Consider the following 23,570-nt stretch of genomic DNA (forward strand, 5'->3'; position numbering starts at 1 on the left):
TATGTTACTGGGAAATGGCTCCTGAATTGTGAGTTCTAGAATTAATACAAACAACATTTATAGCTTGTGGATCTGATGATTGAACTATTTTATTTTAATGCAAGTTCTGAAATTAGATTGAGAATTTTCCCTGATTTTGACATCTAATATTCTCTGTTGCTGTTCATATACCTAATGCCATTCATTGTTTGTTAAAGTTGATCTAATTACAAGGCTATAGCATCTGATCTAATATTTCCCATAGTGGGGATGAAAGGAACAGAAAACCCATCCCTGTTCCCAAGTACATTAGTGAAATGGAGATTGAGGCAACTCAGCTTCTCTTCACAGTATCATCCCCCAGAAACCTGCCTGGATTTTCTTGATGAAATTGCTGCTGCCATCCTCAGTATTAACTGACACATACTCGCACCCTGCACTGTTAGAACGGTGTGGGAGTGGAGTGCTTGTTTTCTGCCTAACATGTGTCCTCCTATGGATTTTTCCATGGGAAGTCATGATGTAAGCCACAATTTTGTTTGTAGATGAAAACTGTCATAATGCTAGTGCTGTGGAAGCTACCTCACTCCCAAGTGGCCTGATCTTGTCAGTTATTTCCCTCTAGTAAACTCTTGAGCTCTAACCCGACTGTATGTCTTTTCAAATTTCACATTGTGCAGGCATTAAAATGCTAGAACAGTAAGGGGCTGGTCCAAAACTTATTGAAGTCAATGGCAGTCTGTCACTGACTTCACTTGGCTCTAGTCCCAAGAGAGCAGATGAGGAAGCTAATTAAATACACTATCAATTTTCTTATGCTATTGTAAGCATTTCCTGAAGCCTGCCCCCATAGGTATAAGCTGAATCTTGCAATTTTTAAGCCCACTGCTATAATATCTAAACTTTGACTTCGGGGGCTAAACAACTCTTCTTGCTGGCAACATGGCTTGTAAAACCTTTTGTTTCCTTTTTAAACATTCAAACATCAGTCTGATTTTTTTTTAACAAAAGACAAAATAAAAGTTACACAAACAAAACCTTGTGCTTTGTTCATGAATGGACAAAGAAAATAAATAATTGTCCTAACTGTTTGATTTTATACATGGTTCCAGTCTTGCCATATGTGATCTTTATGGTATCTGATTTTTCACAAGAAGTAGGATGCATAATATATATAGGGCACTTGGAGTCATTGATAGGTGTCATTACAACCACACTCCAAACTGTCCTCTTCTTGGATCACTAGCAGCAACTGGCCCATTCTGGTGCTCAGAATGTATACGAGTGCGATGCAGATGTTTCTCGCCATATTGGATGTATCAAGTGAGAAATATGGTCTCAGTACTGAACTGCACCCATGCTCAAGACGTCAGCCGCTCATACCTATATTGGACCTTGTGTAAGACGCGCAGTTTCATTTCTTTGTATTTAATAAGGCTATTTGAAAATGGAATTACCTCTTGAAACACCTGACATTTACTTTGCTGTGTGGTGGCACATATAGCAAACATCAATATGACAAATGGAAAATATGTATATGAAATCCAAAGGGCTCTGTGGATCATTCAGAAACCATGCAGAATCCAGTTTTATGTCCAGCCAGAAAATACTGGAGGTGATTTCTGAGGCATTTGCAAGTTCCCGGGGATTGATGTCATGTCCTAAAGCAAGGCCACCTTCATGTGCCAGCATAGAAAAAGGCAATATTTTTTGGGCTTGGCTGTGCCTTGAAAGTTGGGAGTAATCAGAGGTGCACTGCCCCTCTAATAGCTCTGGGAGGCATCATGGCTCAGATAGACACAAGGCTTCCGGAATGACAGGAGGAATGTGGCCCATGAACCACCCTTGCAACAGTGCTCTGACATGTCGTATGGCGTTGGCTGGTTCATAATGGGGCAGATCCTTTTTTGGCAATAACAATGCCAGCCAAGGCCCTAAAGTCAGCCCTTGCATTCCCTGAGTAATCGAACCACTATTTAATTCCAGCAATTCTGTGGGGGTGCAAGAAAAAGATGCTCCTTGCTCCATCTAGCCCCTTGCAATCTGTCCCCCCCTCCCCCTCCCCGCTGTGGAATGCTCAAAAGCACCTAAGGAGTCAGTGTCCCAGCTCCCACTGAGCATCGGTGAATTTATGATGCATCAGCTCCTAGTGATTTATAACATTTAAAAGGTCAATAGGAATTGGGCCCCGAACTCCCAGAGGTATTTTTGAAAACACAGCCCTATAGGCCTACATTAGCTAATCAACACTAAAGTAAAATCTAGCCCCAATTATCAAAAGGCTTTTCCCTGTTTAATGTTACCATCATTGGTAGTTGACAGATCATTAACTTGACAAGACTTTTAGATTTGTATGCACACGTCCCTATTACGTATTTTTCTGGTAGAATCTAGTAGATGCTCATGTCCCTATTATGTATTTTCTGGTAGAATCCAACTTTTAGGATTAAAAAAATGTACCTAATAAGCTAAAACCAAACGGAAATGCAAAGTAGAAAAGAAACTAAATGAATTGATGTAGAATTAGCAGCATCACTATTTATATAATATGCTGAGCAGGGCATGGTTACTACTTTTCATTTTTAGTAGTTGCATGTAGAATCGCATCTTAGCAAACGAAAAAGTATTATACCTGCTGTGATACATCTCAAATTATACTCTACTTTGGGAGGAGGAGTCCATCTGCATGTGGTCTAACTTAAAATGTGATACTTACATTTCTCCTGAGACGGTTAATAAAAGATATTTAAAGGTATATCAAGGGCCAAAACCGCATTTCTTCCTTTAGAAGTATTTGAGGTCATTATTTTTCATCAGAATAATCTTAACTGAAAAATAGATAAAAAGGGTGTGTGTGTGTCTGTGTGTGTGTGAGAGAGAGAGAGAGAGAGACTGACATACACGTGTGTAGTAGTGATCCTGATCAGGATCATTGAGCGCTCATATAACAATATAGCAATATTATATACTTGACGATACATGCCATCCAATGTAAATGAAAAATATATATTTTAACTGAATTTGGGGCATGTGGTATAGATTTTATGGTTTAATGAGTTTCAAATCATTTAATAAAAGAGCTAAAATTCTGACAAACTGATTTCCAAACTTCATTTTTTACAACCCTTCTTTCTTACAGCGAGGAAATGTACTTTCAACATTGTCATGGAACAACAGCATCACCTGCTGGCCAGTAAGGCAACTACTAGATGACTGCCTGTTCTCTGCGATTTCAGAGTAGCAGCCATGTTAGTCTGTATCCACAAAAAGAAAAGGAGGACTTGTGGCACCTTAGAGACTAACAAATTTATTTGAGCATAAGCTTTCGTGAGCTACAGCTCACTTCATCAGATGCATTCAGTGGAAAATACAGTGGGGAGATTTATATACACGGAGAACATGAAACAATGGGTGTTACCATACAGACTGTAACAAGAGTGATCAGGTAAGGTGAGCTATTACCAGCAGAGAGCGGGGGGGGGGGGGGGGGCGGGAGGGGGAGGAACCTTTTGTAGTGATAATCAAGGTGGGCCATTTCCAGCAGTTGACAAGAACGTCTGAGGAACAGCGGTGGGGCGGGGGAGATAAACATGGGGAAATAGTTTTACTTTGTGTAATGACCCATCTACTCCCAGTCTCTATTCAAGCCTAAGTTAATTGTATCCAGTTTGCAAATTAATTCCAAGTCAGCAGTCTCTCGTTGGAGTCTGTTTTTGAAGCTTTTTTGTTGAAGAATTGCCACTTTTAGATCTGTAATCGAGTGACCAAAGAGATTGAAGTGTTCTCCGACTGGTTTTTGAATGTTATAATTCTTGACGTCTGATTTGTGTCCATTTATTCTTTTACATAGAGACTGTCCAGTTTGGCCAATGTACATGGCAGAGGAGCATTGCTGGCACATGATGGCATATATCACATTGGTAGATGTGCAGGTGAACGAGCCTCTGATAGTGTGGCTGATGTGATTAGGGCCTATGATGGTGTCCCCTGAATAGATATGTCGACACAGTTGGCAACGGGCTTTGTTGCAAGGATAGGTTCCTGGGTTAGTGGTTCTGTTGTGTGGTGTGTGTGGTTGCTGGTGACTATTTGCTTCAGGTTGTGAGGCTGTCTGTAGGCAAGGACTGGCCTGTCTCCCAAGATCTGTGAGAGTGACGGGTCATCCTTCAGGATAGGTTGTAGATCCTTGATAATGCGTTGGAGAGGTTTTAGTTGGGGGCTGATGGCTAGTGGCGTACTGTTACTTTCTTTGTTGAGCCTGTCCTATAGTAGGTAACTTCTGGGTACTCTTCTGGCTCTGTCAATCTGCGAATATCTCAAACAATAGACCACCTTCTGCTGTTAATGACTATACTCAGAATGATGTTGTATAAACTTCCCACCCTGTTCAACAGTGATTTTTTTTTAACTAACACATTTGTCTGTTTTGGATTTTAGTAACTAACTACTAGCTAGATAAATGAGGTATGTATCTTCAGTTCAAAAAAAAAATCTCTACAATGCCATCATCATAAAATATTCACTTCCATTACTGATTTGTTTCCCCAGAACTAGTCTATCAGCCCAACAACACTTCAGTTGAAGACCCTCAAACAGAAACAAATGTCATATTTGTGTATTCATATTATTTATTACAGAAACATTTGTAAAAGAAAACTGTGCTCAGTTCACTGATCCTCACAGTAGCACCTGAGCCCCCGTTCCACACAGAGGAGAGGAGACCCATATGTTGAAGACCCTCCGAATGCAGATATGGATGGGGGGTCACAATCTGTCCCAAAAGTTTTTTTTGCTTATGGGTTCAGTCCTGCAGTCACGACACAAGAGAGCTGTCCCATTGACTTCTCCCACGAGTTAAGCTGACTAGGACTTGGCAATAATTCTCTTAAATTTGTTGATTCGAGCCTGAACAGTGTTGTCTCATAGTATCACTTTTCTCAGATTTACCTGATATTTTAAAACAAGGGTTTGTCTAATCTTTATATAGTGGACACCATTAGGCTTGCACAGGGCACTGTTAGGAGTCATGGGGATGTAAGGGAAATAAAATGGGCAATTTTAGTTGTATTTTTTTGGCACCGCAAATAAGTGCAGAATTTCTTGACAACAATTCCAGGAGACATGGAGAGTGCATAATACGTAGCATTTCTGACCAATATCTAACCAGCTGTCTGGGGAATTTGTGAATGCAGGGGCTACTTTAGCTTGTCTACATTGCTTTGCTTTTATTTTCTCATGTAAGTTCTTCATCTTTCTTATGCTCTGATTAAACCACTGTAGATATTATATACATAAATAGTAATCTTCAAATTTTTTTGCTAAAACAATATTTAAAAAGCCCAACATTTATAATTTCTCGTAGATAATCTGCATAATACCCTGATGCAGGGAACAAGAGCCAAATGAAACATCTAATCAATAACATTTATTTGAAAGGTTTCAGAGGAACAGCCGTGTTAGTCTGTATTTGCAAAAAGAAAAGGAGTACTTGTGGCACCTTAGAGACTAACCAATTTATTTGAGCATGAGCTTTCGTGAGCTACAGCTCACTTCATCAGATGTATACCGTGGAAACTGCAGCAGACTTTATATACACACAGAGAATATGAAACAATACCTCCTCCCACCCCACTGTCCTGCTGGTAATAGCTTATCTAAAGTGATCAACAGGTGGGCCATTTCCAGCACAAATCCAGGTTTTCTCACCCTCCACCCCCCCACACACAAACTCACTCTCCTGCTGGTGGGGGGGTGGAGGGTGAGAAAACCTGGATTTGTGCTGGAAATGGCCCACCTGTTGATCACTTTAGATAAGCTATTACCAGCAGGACAGTGGGGTGGGAGGAGGTATTGTTTCATATTCTCTGTGTGTATATAAAGTCTGCTGCAGTTTCCACGGTATACATCTGATGAAGTGAGCTGTAGCTCACGAAAGCTCATGCTCAAATAAATTGGTTAGTCTCTAAGGTGCCACAAGTACTCCTTTTCTATTTATTTGAAAGAGAAACTACTGCTCATTGTTACTGCGTAGCAGAGCAGGCTTGTGAAAAGGGTCAGGTCTTTGAGTACAATGTGAAAGCCTGCAACAGCTCTTGCTACTCTTTATCAGAGAGGGATACGAGCTGTGATGTAGGAGATAGCCGAGTTGATGGAGTGGTTGCCTTGAAAGACTATATTAAAATAACGAGAAGTCCTTGTGGCACCTTAGAGACTAACCCACTTCATCAGATGCATGGAGTGAAAATACAGGAGCAGGTATAAATACATGAAAGGATGGGGGTTGCTTTACTAAGTGTGAGGTCAGTCTAACAAGATAAATCAATTAACAGGAGGATACCAAGAGAGGAAAAATAACTTTTAAAGTGGTAAGAGAGTGGCCCATTACAGACAGTTGACAAGAAGGTGTGAGTAACAGTAGGGAGAAATTAGTATTGGGGAAATTAAGTTTAGGTTTTGTAATGACCCAACCACTCCCAGTCTCTATTCAGGCCTAATCTGATGCATCCAGTTTGCAAATTAATTCCAGTTTTGCAGCTTCAAGTTGGTGTCTTTTTGAAGTTTTTTTGTTGAAGAATTGCCACTTTTAGGTCTGTTATTAAGTGGCCAGAGAGATTGAGGTGTTCTTCTATTGGTTTTTGAATGTTATGATTCTTGACGTCTGATTTGTGTCCATTTATTCATTTACATAGAGACTGTCCAGTTTGCCCAATGTACATGGTAGAGGGGCATTGCTGGCACATGATGGCATATATCACATTGGTAGATGTGCAGGTGAATGAGCCCTTGATGGTGTTGCTGATGTGGTTAGGTCCTTTGATGGTGTCCCTTGAATAGATATGTGGACAGAGTTGGCACCCAGGTTTGTAGCAGGGTTTGGTTCTTGGGTTGGTGTTTTTGTTGTGTGGTGTGTAGATGCTGGTGAGTATTTGCTTCAGGTTGAGCGGCTGTCTGTAAGCGAGGATTGGCCTATCTCCCAAGGTCTGTGAGAGTGAGGGATTGTCCTTCAGGATAGGTTGTAGATCCTTGATGATGCGCTGGAGAGGTTTTAGTTGGGGGCCGTCGGTGATGGCTAGTGGTGTTCTGTTGCTTTCTTTGTTGGGCCTGTCCTGTAGTAGGTGACTTCTTGGTACCCTTCAGGCTCGGTCAGCCTGTTTCTTCACTTCACCAGGTGGGTATTGCAGTTTTAAGAATGCTTGATAGAGATTCTGTAGGTGTTTGTCTGTGAGGGATCGGAACAAATGCGGTTGTATCTTAGAGCTTGGCTGTAGACAATGGATGTGGTCTGGGAGAAAGCTGGAGGCATGTAGGTAAGTATAGCGGTCAGTAGGTTTCCGGTATAGGGTGGTGTTTATGTGACCATCGCTTATTAGCACTGTAGTGTCTAGGAAGTGGACCTCTTGTGTGGACTGGTCCAGTCTGAGATTGATGGTAGGGTGGAAGTTGTTGAAATATTGGTGGAATTAAAATTAAAATAGTGAAGGTATCAGTATTGAGCATGATCAACATGATTGTTACGTAAATGATGAGGTTCTGAAGCCAAGCAGAACGATTCAGATGAATGGCAACCTGTGGTATGTATGCTACATTAAACAATCATCGGAGCCAGATTCTGCTTCTAGTTACACCTGTCCAGCGCCAATACAGACATTTGACTGACAGCAGAATCTGGACCATGGTATATTAGTGTGAGGACAGTTTCTTTTGTATGTGACTAAGATTTATTCAAGTAAGAAAACAGGCAATAAGAGAAGACACTGGGCTGTAGTTAGAGTTTTGGGTATAGGTGAGTAGATCTCGGTTATTGGCAGAGTGACTGATGTCAGTCTTTTTTCAGGCAAAACTCCTACATGAAATTGTGACCCTGTTGAAGTCAATCAGAGTTTTGCCAATTACTTCAATGCATTCATTTTTAAACAGTTTGCTACAGCTCAATAGGAGAGAAAAATCAGAGTATTCAGGTATTTTCTGGATTGCACAAAATTCCTCGAGTTGTAACTGACCAGGTGTCTAAGGGTCAGGTCTGTTTCTGTTTTTAACCCCCACTCAGGAGACACATGGACTACAAGCTGTTATAGCTGTATCTGCAATGAGTCCAATACTGTTGTATGTTCACCTCTGACATGTCCTAGCGCACCCTCCTGGAAAGCTGGAGAGATGCTGGTAAAACACAAACCTGATGATTCCCGCTGTGAATTTTCTTCTTGTGGTATGGGTCCAATTTTCAATATTTGCTAAGAGAAGAATGCAACGTGTTTTGGGGATTGAAATGGGAAATTGTCAACTTGATTGGAAAAAACCAGCCAGATGTTGATTAGAAAGCTTAACAGACTCGTGGGTGCCCAAAAATAATTAAACAGTAATGATGTTAATGATAAAGAAGAATGCAACTACTACTGAAAATATAGCAGCCTGCTAAAATTCAGCACCACTAACATTATTTAAATGCTGAACATGTTTCTTTCTGAGAACCAGGGAAATGTTGCCATAACAACAGAGACTATGAGATGAATTGCATGCTCCTTTCCAAATGCTTTAATTGAATTACAAAGGGACAAGCAGAGCACCATGATAGCTATGAGAGCTGATTGACATTTTTGGGGATGAAAAAGGTGAGATTTTGTCAAACAAACTATGAATGAGAGTGAGCGAGAGGTTTCTTCAAAAGTGTATGTGAGTGTATGAGAGAGAGAGAGAGAGAAATTTCACTTTCAACTAAAATATTTGGTTCCCTCACCCCCCAAAAAACCCTGAAACGTTTAGTTTTTCAGTGAAAAAACAAAGTTTGTCATGGGGGGAGGGAATAGAAACAGCGATTGCCTGACCCACGGTAACGTCCACCTCTGTACAATTCAGAACTTTTGGAATCTAAGTTCTGTGCTAAACAGGTCTCTTGTGAAGTGCGCACACACATATACACTGGGTATGTATGTCTAATATTATGAAATTAGGTTGAATTTATAGAAGTCGAATTTTTAGAAAGCAATTTTATATAGTCGATTGTGTGTGTCCCCACTTAAAACCATTAAGACCATTAGGTCAGCGGAGTGCGTCCACAGTACCGAGGCTAGCGTCAACTTCCAGAGCGTTGCACTGTGGGTAGCTATCCCACAGTTCCCACTGTCTCCGCCGCCCACTGGAATTCTGGGTTGAGATCCCAATGCCTGATGGGGCAAAAAAACATTGTCGTGGACGGTTCTGGATACATGTTGTCAGGCCCCCCTCCCTCACTCCCTCCATGAAAGCAACAGCAGACAATCGTTTCGTGCCTTTTTTCCTGGGTTACCCGTGCAGACGCCTTACCATGGCAAGCATGGAGCCCGCTCAGGTCACCTTCACCGTACGTCCCCTGGGTGCTGGCAGATGTGGGACTGCATTGCTACACAGCAGCAGCTCATTGCCTTGTGGCAGCAGATTGTGCAGTATGACTAGTAGCCATCCTCATTGTCCCCTCGGTGCTCTTGGCTGGCCTTGCTCAGTTCGGTCGGGGCGCCTGGGCAGACATGGGTGCTCCTGGCAGATCTCGGTGAGGTCTGTCGGGGCGCCTGCACATAAATGGGTGTGACTCAGGTCATTCTCTTCTTTAAGTTTTGTCTAATGGAGATTCAGTCCTGCCTGGAATATTGGCAGGAGGAATAGCTCAGTGGTTTGAGCATTGGCCTGCTAAACCCAGGGTTGAGAATTCAATCTGTGAGGGGGCCATTCTGCCTCAGGCTGCTCTCCCAGCCAGCAGCACTGTCTGCTGCCAGCCTACCTCTTGCTCCTCCCTCCGCGAAAGCAACGGCTGACAATCGTTTTGAGCCTTTTTCCATGCGAGCGCCATATTGCTGTCAGCATCGTCATCCACCAGTCGCTTCCGCTGCCACTCTGCTCTCCTGCTCATGCCATACCATGGCAAGCATGGAGCCTGCTCAGATCACTGCAGCAGTTGTGACTGCTCTAAACACCATACGCATTATCCAGCAGTATATGCAGAACCAGAACCAAAAGCAGGCGAGTAGGTGACGGCAGCGCAGTGAGGAGAGTGATGAGGACATGGACAAAGACTTCTCTCAAAGTACGGGCCTCGGCAATTTGGCCATCCTGGTGGCAATGGGGCAGGCTCATGCTGTGGAATGCTGATTCTGGGCCCGGGAAACAAGCACAGACTGGTGGGACCACATAGTGTTGCAGGTCTGGGACGATTCCCAATGGTCTGCGAAACTTTCATATGAGTAACGACACTTTCATAGAACTTTGTGACTTGCTTTTCCCTGCCCTGAAGTGCCAGAATACCAAGATGAGAGCAGCCCTCACAGTTGAGAATCGAGTGGCAATAGCCCTGTGGAAGCTTGCAACGCCAGACAGCTACCGGTTAGTCGGGAATCAATTTGGAATGGGCAAATCTACCGTGGGGGCTGCTGTGATGCAATCAGCCAACCCGATCACTGACCTGCTGCTATCAAGCGTAGTGACTCTGGGAAATGTGCAGGTCATAGTGGATGGCTTTGCTGCAATGGGATTCCCTAACTGTGGTGGGGCAATAGACGGAACGCATATCCCTATCTTGGGACCAGACCACCAAGGCAGCCAGTACATAAACCTCAAGGGGTACTTTTCAATGGTGCTGCAAGCACTGGTGGATCACGAGGGACGTTTCACCAACATCAATGTGGGATGGCTGGGAAAGGTACAGTGACACTCGCATCTTCAGGAACTCTGGTCTGTGGGAACAGCTGCAGCAAGGGATTTACTTTCCAGACCAGAAAATAACCATTGGGGATGTTGAAATGCCTATAGTTATCCTTGGGGACCCAGCCTACCCCTTAATGCCATGGCTTATGAAGCCAGACACAGGCACCCTGGACAGTAGTCAGGCGCTGTTCAACTACAGGCTGAGCAAGTGCAGAATGGTGGTAGAATGTGCATTTGGACGTTTAAAAGCTCTCTGGCGCAGTTTACTGACTCGGGTAGACCTCAGCAAAACCAATATTCCCATCGTTATTACTGCTTGCTGTGTGCTCCACAATATCTGTGAGAGTAAGGAGGAGACATTTATGGCAGGATGGGAGGTTGAGGCAAATCGCCTGGCTGCTGATTACGTGCAGCCAGACACCAGGGTGGTTAGAAGAGCACAGCAGGGCGTGCTGCGCATAAGAGAAGCTTTGAAAAACAGTTTCATGACTGGCCAGGCTACGGTGTGAAAGTTGTTTGTTTGTTTCTTGATGAAAACCCGCCCCCTTGGTTCACTGTACTTCCCTGTAAGCCAATCGCCCTCCCCTCCCCTCCCCCCTTTGATCACCGCTTGCAGAGGCAATAAAGTCAGTTTCAAATTAATGCATTCTTTATTAATTTGTCACACAAATGGGGGAATAACTGCCAAGGTAGCTCGGGAGGGGTGAGAGAAGCACCGGGTGGGGTGGTGGAGGAGGGGAGGACGGAAGGACAAGGCCTCACTGTGCTTCAACACTTATTGAATGCCAGCTTTCTGTTGCTTGGGCAGTCCTCTGGGGTGGAGTGGTTGGGTGCCCCCACACCGCGTTCTTGGGCGTCTGGGTGAGGAGGCTATGGAACTTGGGGAGAAGGGCAGTTGGTTACACAGGGGCTGCAGCTGCGTTCTGTGCTCATGCTGCCTTTCCTGCACCTCAACCATATGCCAGAGCATATCAGTTTGATCCTACAGGAGCCTCAGCATTGCATCCTGCCTCCTCTCATCATGCTGACGCCACCACTCCTCTCGTTCGTCCCTCCTGTCCTCACGCTTGCCCCTCCTCTCCTCTCCCTCGTCCCTCCTGTCCTCGCGTTCATTTTGTGCTTTCCTGGACTCTGACATTGTCTCCCTCAACGCATTGTGCTGGTCTCTTTCAGCGTGGGAGGCCTGCATAAGCCCAGAGAACATTTCATTGTGAGTGCATTTTTTTTTTGGCTTCTAATCTTTGATAGCCTCTGGGATGGAAATGATACATGGAGCGATGAAACATTTGCAGCTGCGGGAGGGAAAAAAGGGAGATTAGTCTTTAAAAAGAGACATTTTAGAGAACAATGGGTAGATTCTTTCATGGTGAACCAAGCTGTTAACATTACATGTGTGCATTCTTCACAAGGTCGCATTTTGCCTCTTATATGGCGGGCCTGTCGGTATGGTGTGAGAGATCACACATGCAGGGCCTGCGGGCAACAGAATTCAGCTTGCAGGCAGACATGGTAAGCCACAGTCTTTTGGCTTCTTTAACCTTCCTAACATGTGGGAATGGTTTTAAACAGCAGCACCCTCATTTCACATACCAAGAACCCGTTGGGTTTGCCCTTTAAAGAGGGTTGGCCATTTAAAAGGAGGGGCTGTGGTTTTCGAGTTAATGTGCAGCACAAACCAAACTAACCCCCCCCCCCCACACACAAAAAATTATCTGGGATGATCTCTTCACCAGTGGGGATGATTTCTGTTCAGCCACAGGCAAACAGCCCAGCAGGAACAGCGACCTCTGAATGTCCCCTTAATAAAATTCCCCTATTTCAGCCAGGTGACCATGAATGATATCACTCTCCTGAGGATAACACAGAGAGATAAAGAACGGCTGTTCTGTGAATGCCAGCAAACACCGGGACCATACGCTGCCATGCTTTGTTATGCAATGATTCCAGATTACATGCTGCTGGCCTGCCATGGTAAAGTGTCCTACCATGGAGGACGCAATAAGGCTGCCCTCCCCAGAAACCTTTTGCAAAGGCTCTGGGAGTATATCCAGGAGAGCTTCATTGAGATGTCCCTGGAGGATTTTCACTCCATTCCCATACACTTTAACAGACTTTTCCAGTAGCTGTACTGGCCGCGAATGCATCCCAAGTCTTCAGAGGAAATAAATCATTAAACACGCTTGCTTTTAAAACGTGTATTATATTTACAAAAGGTACACTCACCAGAGGTCCCTTCTCCACATTCTAGGTCTGGGAGCCCCCCTTCGTTGGGTTGGGAGAGTACTAGATCCAGGGTGAGAAACAGTTCCTGGCTGTTGGGGAAAATGGTTTCTCCGCTTACTTGCTGTGCTTCAACCTCCTCCTTCTCCTCCTCCTCTTTGTCCCCAAAATCCGCATCCCTGTTGCGTGAGAGTCCATTGAGGGAGTCCACGCACAGGGCTGGGGTAGTTGTAGGGACACCCCCTAGAATGGCATGCAGCTCATCATAGAAGCGGCATGTCCAGGGCTCTGAGCCAGAGTGGCCGTTTGCCTCTCTGGTTCTTTGGTAGGCTTGCCTGAGCTCCTTAAATTTCACGTGGCACTGCTGCGGGTCCCTGTTATAGCCTTTGTCCTTCATGCCCTTGAAGATTTTTTCAAATATTTTGGCATTTCGTCTTTTCAAACAGAGCATGGATAGGTCTCCCCATACAGCGATCAGATCCAATATCTCCCGTTTGGTCCATGCTGGAGCTCTTTTGAGATTCTGGGACTGCATGGTCACCTGTGCTGATGAGCTCTGCATGGTACCTGTGCTGATCAGCTTGCCACGCTGGCCAAACAGGAAATGAAATTCAAAAGTTTGCGGGGCTTTTCCCGTCTACCTGGCCAGTGCATCTGAGTTGAGAGTGCTGTGCAGAGCGGTCACAATGGAGCACTCTGGGATAGCTCCCGGAGGCCAATACCATCAAATTGCATCCACACTACCCCAAATTGGACCCAGCAAGGTCGATTTCAGTGCTAATCCACTCGTCAGGGAGGAGTATAGAAACCGGTTTTAAGAGTCCTTAAAGTCGGAAAAATGGCTTTGTAGTGTGGACGGGTACAGGGCTAAACTGATCCAATGCTGCTAAATCCGACCTAAATTCGTAGTGTAGACCAGGGCTAAGAGTGTAAAACAGGACATTATGCATTCATTTCACTTTTTCATTCAAGGGGACAGATAGATAAGGAGACAAACTTCCTCTCCATGCTCAAGTTATTGGATGGCATTTTAGCCAGGGGAACCCCATTAAAGTCTCTGGAAATCATATGGCTAAACCCCTTGTGCAGTGTTTTGAAACTGTAAGGGTTATTTCCACACTGTGCATTGACCACTAAGGCCTCAATCCCTCAAAGATTGCTGCATAGGTAGATCCCGGCTTCTGCCTAGCCCCCCACTGACTACAAGTTTATTTAGCACAGTCATTCCCACTGACTCCAATGGGAGCTCCAGACAGGTGCACAGGGATAATCTCATATGGTTCTCTTTACAGAATTGGGGCCTATGGGATAAATTAGGGCTTTCTTAGCATGGGAGAAGGGGCTCCAGCCCCTTAACAGTCCCACCTGGAAAACAGCAATAATTTGATGGTTCTTGCTGTAACATTCCAAGCCAGTAAAGTATGTAAGTAGATGTAGAATTTTAAGGACATTCTTCTAGTTGTGTGTATTGCTTATGCAGTTTCATCAGGCAACCAGAATAGCTGAGTCACGTTTTCTTTACCTAACTTAAACGGTGAAAAGCAACACACACAAAAAGAGATCAGAGACCTTGTAAAGATAACACTGGGAGGAAATCAGAGAATATATATATAAAAAACAAACACCTTTTAAAATTATTCCTAAACACTTTGGCAGAGCAATATACAGTGCTCAAAATCATGATATTTTACAAGAAAGTAATACCCTTACCACATGCCCACTGAATTTATTAATACTGACTTAGTATCTTGTTTGGTCACATTGTAGTTTCTCATCCACTCATATTTATATTTGATGTTATTTTAGATTGGCCAGACATTTGCTGATCTAGAAAATCCATGCCTCTTGTACGTGTGCACGGCTGAGGACTTAACAGTGCTGGTTCAGCACAGTCGCAAGCAGAGATTGGTGCAGCAAAGTACATAACATATATAAAATAACAGATACCATTTTAAAAGAAAGGCCATTAGGAAAATTTGAATCTCAAGACTTTACTAACATAAGCTAATAAGGTGCACCTCTCAGGCTTGGGCCATCTGTCTCTGTGGGGTCCTGGATCCAGGGCCTGAGTTAGCGCAATTTGTGAGACGATGGAAGGCAGGGGAGTTAGGCTTGAAGCTGTGTTCGAACTCTGGGCTTACACTGTAGCGCAGATGCCCTCAACACCTTTGTGCCTCAGTTTCTTTCTCTCTAAAATGGGGACACCACTATTAACAACTCTCTGTAAAACACTTGGATGCCCCTGTTGAGGGGCATTAGGTGGGTAGCCAGTGTTGCCACTGCAGCTGCTTAATCTGATCTGTAGATAAGCAAAGGGCTTTTGATCTCCAGGGCTGCTTGGAGCATTATAGCCACACCCCAACCTTTAAAAACAAGGTTAAAAAGCAATAGGGAATGTTACCATATAGGGCATATGATAATCTATAGATTCTAGTGTGGTTTGTGTTTTAAACAGGCATCAAGAATATATAATATGATGAAATTCTGCTAGACTTGTACAGAGCTAGTTACTTTTACATAGAAGTTACACTGAGCTGTGATGCCCAGTGTCAATAGCACAGTAAAGCCTGTTTATGGTTAATTCTGTTATAGTGAAACTCCACTTAGAAAGTGAATTTCCCCACAGCCACCCTACTCCAAGCCCGACTAAGTGGGCTTTGCACAGAGTTGCTGCCGGGGAGTTGGGGGCTTGAAATCCACCCACCCTGCCCATCTGCAGGTGACAGGGGAGCCTTCAGCTCCCCTCTGGCCTTTCCATAGCCCCCTGGACTGGAATAGAGACTGCAACCCCTGCACAGGGGTTGCAGACATGGGTCCGTGTAATCACTGGCTTCCCCAGAAGGAGCTGCACCAGTGAAGAATTGCTGGTTTGAGTTCTCTTACTGTGGGCACAGCCTGGGTGTTCGGGCACAGCTATTCAGACACGCTCTGCCTAACACAACATCCAGTTCCTTCCCTACCGACAGCTCGAGGAGAGCGCTGGCACCAATGGCAGGGTCCAGCAGCATGATCATTAGTAGGGTGCCCTCTCCTGTAATAAGAAAAGGAGGACTCGTGGCACCTTAGAGACTAACCCATTTATTTGAGCATAAGCTTTCGTGAGCTACAGCTAAAGCTTATGCTCAAATAAATGGGTTAGTCTCTAAGGTGCCACAAGTCCTCCTTTTCTTTTTGCGAATAGAGCGACACGGCTACTACTCCGAAATCTCACCTGTAATAACGGAACTCTGCTACTAGTGACATGTTTGGGGAGGGAAAGCAGCAATTCCTGTCAGGCGTTTCAGGCCCGTGGCTGGCTTACTTTGCAGAACCAGCCCTGATATTTTTGAATTGGGGGTGGGGGGAAGGGGGTCATTGTCTTTTGGAACATTTTTGCCAGTTTCCGTGCACCATAGTCCCGCAACTATACACAGGGCTAGCCTGAGAAATGCAGGAGCGACTGCCATTTTGGTGTATACTCCAACTGGAACTGATTCATCTTAATGCGGCAGGGCCTGGGCTTTTTAGTTCACCACCTGTGTGCCTGGGGCAGAAGTGGAACCCAGCTGCTTGTTTCTTTCAACCTGAGCAATTGGTTTCATGATCATTTGCATTTTCAAGCCTGCCTGCACAAGGAAAAGGGCTACTAACTTCCTTTAAAAAAAAAGTGAAAATTCTCCTTTGCATATCCAGTTGCTTAAGGTCTGACATAAGTACTAAAAAGACACATTCATTATTATGTGACAGGTTTCAGAGTAGCAGCCATGTTAGTCTGTATCCAAAAAAAGAAAAAGGAGGATTTGTGGCACCTTACAGATTTATTTGAGCATAAGCTTTCGTGAGCTACAGCTCACTTCACTGGATGCATTATTACCTGAGTTGTTTTCAGATGAAGTAGGTTTTTTTAAAAAAACAGATTTGCCCTCTTCTCACTTGTACAGAAGTAGTATTGGAAAAGTGGGACACAAAAAACAGCTTATAAACTGGAATGAATCTTCACTATCTCAAATATCAAAGAACTGACCCATTGTTTAAACAACCAATTTGTGTCTCACTTTCTGCATGGTATATGCTGAATACATTGGGAATAAATTAAATACCACTTAACAGGTTTACTTGTAAGTCATGACTGGACAGGCAGGTCTCAGGATAAGTCTTTACAAATGTATTTGTCAAGTACAAAGTTTCAGTTCTGGTGGACTTTACCTTTATAGGCAAGGGGGAATGCAAGCAAGCACCTGTGAAAGTAACAGTTAACCACAAGTACTCCTTTTTTTTTTTGCGAATACATACTAATACAGCTGTTACTCTGAAACCAGTTAACATTAGTAACTGTAAAAACAAGGTTCAGATGGCAAAATGTGCTGGTGACCGCAAAAAAAACCCCAATGTAAGTTACTATGTTTTATTCAAATATATTTATTGCAAAATTCTTCCAGCCTCTTTGTGCCACCAGAATGAAGGGATCAATGCCTGGGCCAAGATGTGGCTCCACACCTCCAGTGGTGTTGTTCTGTTTGTATCATTAACTGGACAATGATCCTGTGACTTTCCAACCGTACATTACATATTCTCCTTGTTCTTTTTAATGCTGAGCCTTTCAAATGTTTGTGATTTTTCCATATAGTAACATATTGTGAAATATAACTGTAAATGATAACTTAATGGGTTATTTTTGCATCTTGATAGTGGATTTTGTATTTAAATGTCCATGTATTACCAACCCACTGCTCATTATTTTCCCCTCTTTTTTTTCCTCCCCAGGTATAACTACACTACAGAAGAAGTGGAGAATACATGCCTTTGCAGTAGAGAAAATCTGGTGGCTTCTGAACCATTCCCCTTTTCTGCTCAGGAGGAAATGTATGAGAGTACTCGTACCGGTATATCACCTCCTGCGCCTGCGAGATCTGCAGCGTCCTTGTTCTAAAATTACAAACTTGAGATACTTACTTAATTTCCTCTGTATATAAGACTGTTTTAAATCAGTAGAGAACTGAGTCTAACAAGCATTATTAAGACACATGCCAACAACTCAGCTCAGATTTGGTTTCTTTGTAAAATGAATAATATGGTTTCAATTAAACTTTGTGTTGTTGGTGTCTGCCAATCACATCTGAAAAATACAGCTTTGGATTAAATGTGGATAATTCTGAGTTTACTAGGAGCCAGTATGATACCTGCATTGTTAAAAACAGCTAGCAGATAATTTTGCATTAGTACTGAACTATTATTTGTATTAAATCCCAAGATTAATTTCAACTGACTGGGAGTGAAAGATAAGAGACCAGATCCTCATATGGTGTAAATCCTTCACTGTCCACTGAAGTCAATTTACATCACCTGAGAAACACTGAGAACACATTTAGAGTGCTCAACGCACAGTGGTTTTCACAAAGCCAGAAAAGCAATCATTGTCCTAATTCACTGCTTGCAACAGGTGAGTGCTTATTGCAATTTTATACTGGCATTTATATACTGGGGACACACACGCCATTGTGCCTGTAGGCTGAGCACATTACACACCAGAGACTCCCTGCATCCCTCCACACATACCCCACGAGCTCCCTGTGCGTCACCCTCCCATCTCCCTTTATTTCAGGAACCTGTTGCAGACCCTCTCTATCCCATCTCTCATGTCAACAATTTCCATCCCACCATCAACCTCAGCCTGGACCAGTCCACACAAGAGATCCACTTCCTGGACACTACAGTGCTTATAAGCGATGGTCACATAAACACCACCCTATACAGGAAACCTACTGACCGCTATTCCTACCTACATGCCTCCAGCTTTCACCCAGACCACACCACACAATCCATTGTCTACAGCCAAGCTCTACGATACAACCGCATTTGCTCCAACCCCTCAGACAGAGACAAACACCTACAAGATCTCTATCAAGCATTCTTATAACTACAATACCCACCTGCCGAAGTGAAGAAACAGACTGACACAGCCAGAAGAGTACCCAGAAGTCACCTACTACAGGACAGGCTCAACAAAGAAAATAACAGAACGCCACTAGCCGTCACCTTCAGCCCCCAACTAAAACCTCTCCAACGCATTATCAAGGATCTACAACCTATCCTGAAGGATGACCCATCACTCTCACAGATCTTGGGAGACAGGCCAGTCCTTGCCTACAGACAGCCCCCCAACCTGAAGCAAATACTCACCAGCAACCACACACCACACAACAGAACCACTAACCCAGGAACCTATCCTTGCAACAAAGCCCGTTGCCAACTGTGCCCACATATCTATTCAGGGGACACCATCAAAGGGCCTAATCACATCAGCCACACTATCAGAAGCTCATTCACCTGCACATCCACCAATGTGATATATGCCATCATGTGCCAGCAATGCCCCTCTGCCATGTACATTGGTCAAACTGGACAGTCTCTATGTAAAAGAATAAATGGACACAAATCAGATGTCAAGAATTATAACATTCATAAACCAGTCGGAGAACACTTCAATCTCTCTGGTCACTCGATTTCTGACCTAAAAGTGACTATTCTTCAAGAAAAAATCTTCAAAAACAGACTCCAACGAGAGACTGCTGAATTGGAATTAATTTGCAAATTGGATACAATTAACTTAGGCTTGAATAGAGACTGGGAATGGTTGAGTCATTATACAAAGTAAAACTATTTCCCCTTGTTTATTCCTCCCCCCTCCCCCCCCATTCCTCAGACGGTCTTGTTAACTCCTAGAAATGGCCCACGTTGATTATCACTTCAAAAGGTTTTCTCTCCCCCACCCCACTCTCCTGCTCGTAATAGCTCATCTTAAGTGATCACTCTCCTTACAATGTGTATGATAAACACTCATTTTTTCATGGTCTGTGTGTATATAAATCTCCTCACTGTATTTTCCACTTTATGCATCCGATGAAGTGAGCTGTAGCTCACGAAAGCTTATGCTCAAATAAATTGGTTAGTCTCTAAGGTGCCACAAGTACTCCTTTTCTTTTTGGATTCAGTGTTAGCAGTTATCGCATTAGACAGACACAAACAAACTGAATTGCCATCAAGTCAAGTGTAGGGCCCCATTTTGCTCAGCCAACAAATTAAAACCAGTTAGACTTGTGTAGTCCTTGCAATTTATCTACAGAAGGAGTTTGACAGTGCTGACAGCCAGTCAAATAGCTCCATTTCTGACCAGAGTTTATTTCATAGTCTAGAAATAAATAAATACTGTTTACACATTGTCACACCTGCAAATCTTTTATTTCCTGGACTGACACCCTAAAAATGTTGTTACAATACAAGTGATGACTTCAAAAACACAGTTTTCTTGCTAGGTTACTCTAGCCAGAAATACCCAAGGAGATGGACTTAAAATCCTGGTACAGAAATATCATCAGCTTCTGTTTTTGGAAAGTGTGATAAAAGGGCACATTTCCACAGAGCACTGTTTGTGTATAATACTGATAATACCGTGGAACTGGGAATGGTCATTGTACATTTCCTTTGCATTTGCAGCTTTGAAAAAAAAAATCTGTGAAAATTAAGTTGACAGTAACTGCCAGTCCCATCTAGCACCAGGCAAATGGCAGCTCCGCAACAGCGTCTGCCCAGGTGTCCGAGAACAAGGGAACACAAATACTTGGCCACACACACTTTCAGCAAAATCTAACAATTCCACAGCATTTGTAGTGCTTCCATTCTCCTAGTGCTTTACAAACATCTAATCAATGCTCACAACAGCCCTGTGAGGTAGGTCAGTATCATTGTCCCCATTGTACAGATGGGGAAACTGAGGCAGAGAGGGGGAGTTACTTGTCCCAAATCATTGAGCGCATCATCAGAGCGATGCTCATACTGTGGTTTAGACTAGGCTACTTTCCTTCTCTCCTCACAATCCTTCTCTTCCTGCTGTGGGAGGTCAACGAGAAGGCTGTAATGAAGCATGTGGCTTGCAATTTTCTGATAAACACATAAAATAGTCAAATATTAGGTTGTCGGTGTCCTGGGAAATGCAGCAATATGCTGCACAGTGTCATCGTACAAAACATCACTCAACTGGTTACTGAGAATGCGTGAGTACAAGGTGGGGAGAATGGAATGGGGAAAAAAAATCCCTCTTATTCACAAAAAGGGTCCATCAATAAAAATGTGAAAACAAAGTTTGGGCCTTAACCCATTTGCACTGTTTCAGACTCTCAAACAAAGATCCCAAACAGGCTGCTGAAGGGAAAAAAAACAAACAAAAAAACCCCACAAAAAAACACCCCTCCCCACCAATTTAATTCCAGTATATAAACCCCACCTGCCGGGAGCTCTGTGGGGAATTTCAGCCCTACCTCTTCCCAGCAACAGAGATCACAGAAAGAAAAGGAGGACTTGTGGCACCTTAGCGACTAACCAATTTATTTGAGCATGAGCTTTTGTGAGCTACAGCATCCGATGAAGTGAGCTGTCGATCACGAAAGCTTATGCTCAAATAAATTGGTTAGTTGCTAAGGTGCCACAAGTACTCCTTTTCTTTTTGCGGATACAGACTAACACGGCTGCTACTCTGAAAAGAGATCACAGTCATTCCAATGAGCAAACAGAGAATAAGACTTCTGGAGTTTCTTCCTCTATCTCAAACTGCCTCATACATTATATAACATACAAAAAATAATAGAGTAGTGATGTGGCTGCACTATAAAATAACCCCACCTGGCAGGCTTTCAACCCTGGACAGGCAATGCATAAGGCACGCACAATTACATTTTTATTTACCCTGAGACTTACATTCGGGCACCTAGAAAGACGTTCCATTCCCCCAGCCTTGCAGAGCACTGGCCAACACTCTCAGCACAGAGGAGCATTGGTAGTGTGTTGGAGCTGCTGTGCAAGTAGGTTTGACAAATGTGTTACATAATTACCCTTTACGTCAACCTACTGTGGCCTCCACACCAGTGGTTCTCAACCAGAGGTACACATACCCCTGGGGCTACGCAGAGGTCTTCCAGGGGGTACATCAACTCATCTAGAGAGATTTGCCTAGTTTTACAACAGGCTACATAAAAAGCATTAGTGAAGTCAGTACAAACTAAAATTTCACACAGACAATGACTTGTTTATACTGCTCCAGATATCATACACTAAAATGTAAGTATGATATTTATATTCCAATTGATTTATTTTATAATTATATGGTAAAAATGAGAAATAAACAATTTTTCTGGAACAGTGTGTGGTGACACTTCTGTATTTTTATGTCTGATTTTGTAAGCAAGTAGTTTTTAAGTGAGGTGAAACTTGGAGTACACACGACAGACTTCTGAAAGGGGTACAGTAGAATGGAAAGGTTGAGAACCACTGGTCTACCCTACTCACAATCCTTAACATGCTCCTCAGGTGTTGAGTCTGGAATGAAATGGTGCCAGTGAAAAAGACAAGGTGTACACAGAGCCAAAGCTGTGGGTTAGCTCCCTCCTTGGTTAAGAAAACAATTCTTCCGTTGCCAGCCATTGCTGTCCACAGAGCAGATTCTTGTATTCAAACAGCAAAGACCACTCACTGTAGTCATCTCAAAGAATTTAAGATTAGACACACCACCTGACAGGAGTGAGAAAAGACCTCACTGAAAGAGAATAATCTGCCGCCTTGGCCAACAGGAGCTGGGAATTCTATGCACACAGAGCACTGATCCACAGGGTTGAAAAGAGAAGGAGCAACTAACCAGTCCTGCTGAACAAAATGGCATCATTGACTAACTCAGGAGCCCCACTGACCCCTGCTGAAGCCAAAGGCCAAGTGCCATAATGCTAGACTTCTTGTGGGGCAAGTGGAGTTCCTTCAAAATGCACAAAGTGTTTTTAAGGGTGGGTGGGGGGTGTAGAATACAGATGTGCAAGGATGTTTTGTCAAAATACCAAACTACTCCCATGGCCCCAATACCAGGGCAGGAGCCAGCACTAAATGAATTTTGATGGAAAGGTCATTACATAAAAAATTAACATATGGAATAAACTACCAAGGCAAGACTAGGTGCACATAGTACAGTTGTTCCCAAATATTTTCACACTGTGGAGTACTTTAAGGCAGAGACAAACCTTTCCCTGGACACTTTCCCTCCCAATCAAATGATTTTGATCTTTTAAGACAGGGGTTCTCAAACTGAGGGTCGGGACCCCTCAGGGGGTTGCAAGGTTATTACATGGGGGGTTGCAAGCTGTCAGTCTCCACCCCAAACCCCGCTTTGCCTCCAACATTTACAATGGTGTTAAATATATTAAAAAGTGTTTTTAATTTATTGGGGGGGGGGATGTCACACTCAGAGGCTTGCTATGTGAAAGGCGTCACCAGTACAAAAATTTGAGAACCACTGTTCTAAGAAGCAACTACAGTGCTTGGTTGCGTTAAAAAATTATTAAGAAGGAACTTAAATGCCATGGTTGTGACAGCTCAATTTTACATCCCCTTGCTTTGTACTTGCACTGACTCTTTCCTCTTAAAAAAAAAAACAAAAAAAAAAAAACCAGAAACGTAAAGCCTTATATGTTGTAAGTCCCAAAGCTTTCCTCTTTGCTTTCAGCCCCGCTTCAGGACACTTGAGAGTTTGGTCCTGTCCTCCAGTGCAACTATTACCCCTCCAGAGCTGGTGTAGTATACAGAGAGGATCACAGCTGAGTTTATACCACAGAAACAGCTGTAACAGATAGAAAGACAATTAACAGCCAGGTAGAGATGTGTTGGTGGTTTTGAGTCAGATGGTC

General features: G+C 43.5%; 1 protein-coding gene across 3 annotated transcripts in view; it reads right to left on the bottom strand.

Moving 5' to 3' along the window:
• Window positions 1-11,277: 11,277 nt before the first annotated feature.
• The window catches only part of ERGIC2 (ERGIC and golgi 2), a 56,489-nt gene continuing 44,196 nt past the window's right edge, over window positions 11,278-23,570 (bottom strand). For 2 of the 3 annotated variants that reach the window (XM_048836310.2, XM_048836309.2), the window contains exons 16-17: window positions 12,874-12,962; window positions 11,278-11,942 (exon numbers count right to left, since the gene is read on the bottom strand). In XM_048836310.2, coding sequence (XP_048692267.1) covers window positions 11,885-11,942; window positions 12,874-12,962 — 147 coding nt within the window. In that variant the 3' untranslated portion in view covers window positions 11,278-11,884. The remainder of the gene's footprint in view (window positions 11,943-12,873; window positions 12,963-23,570) is intronic. The other variant, XM_048836311.2, reaches the window with a different exon arrangement.

Source organism: Caretta caretta, chromosome 1 (genome assembly GCF_965140235.1).
Source record: "Caretta caretta isolate rCarCar2 chromosome 1, rCarCar1.hap1, whole genome shotgun sequence".
Lineage (NCBI taxonomy): Eukaryota > Metazoa > Chordata > Testudines > Cheloniidae > Caretta > Caretta caretta.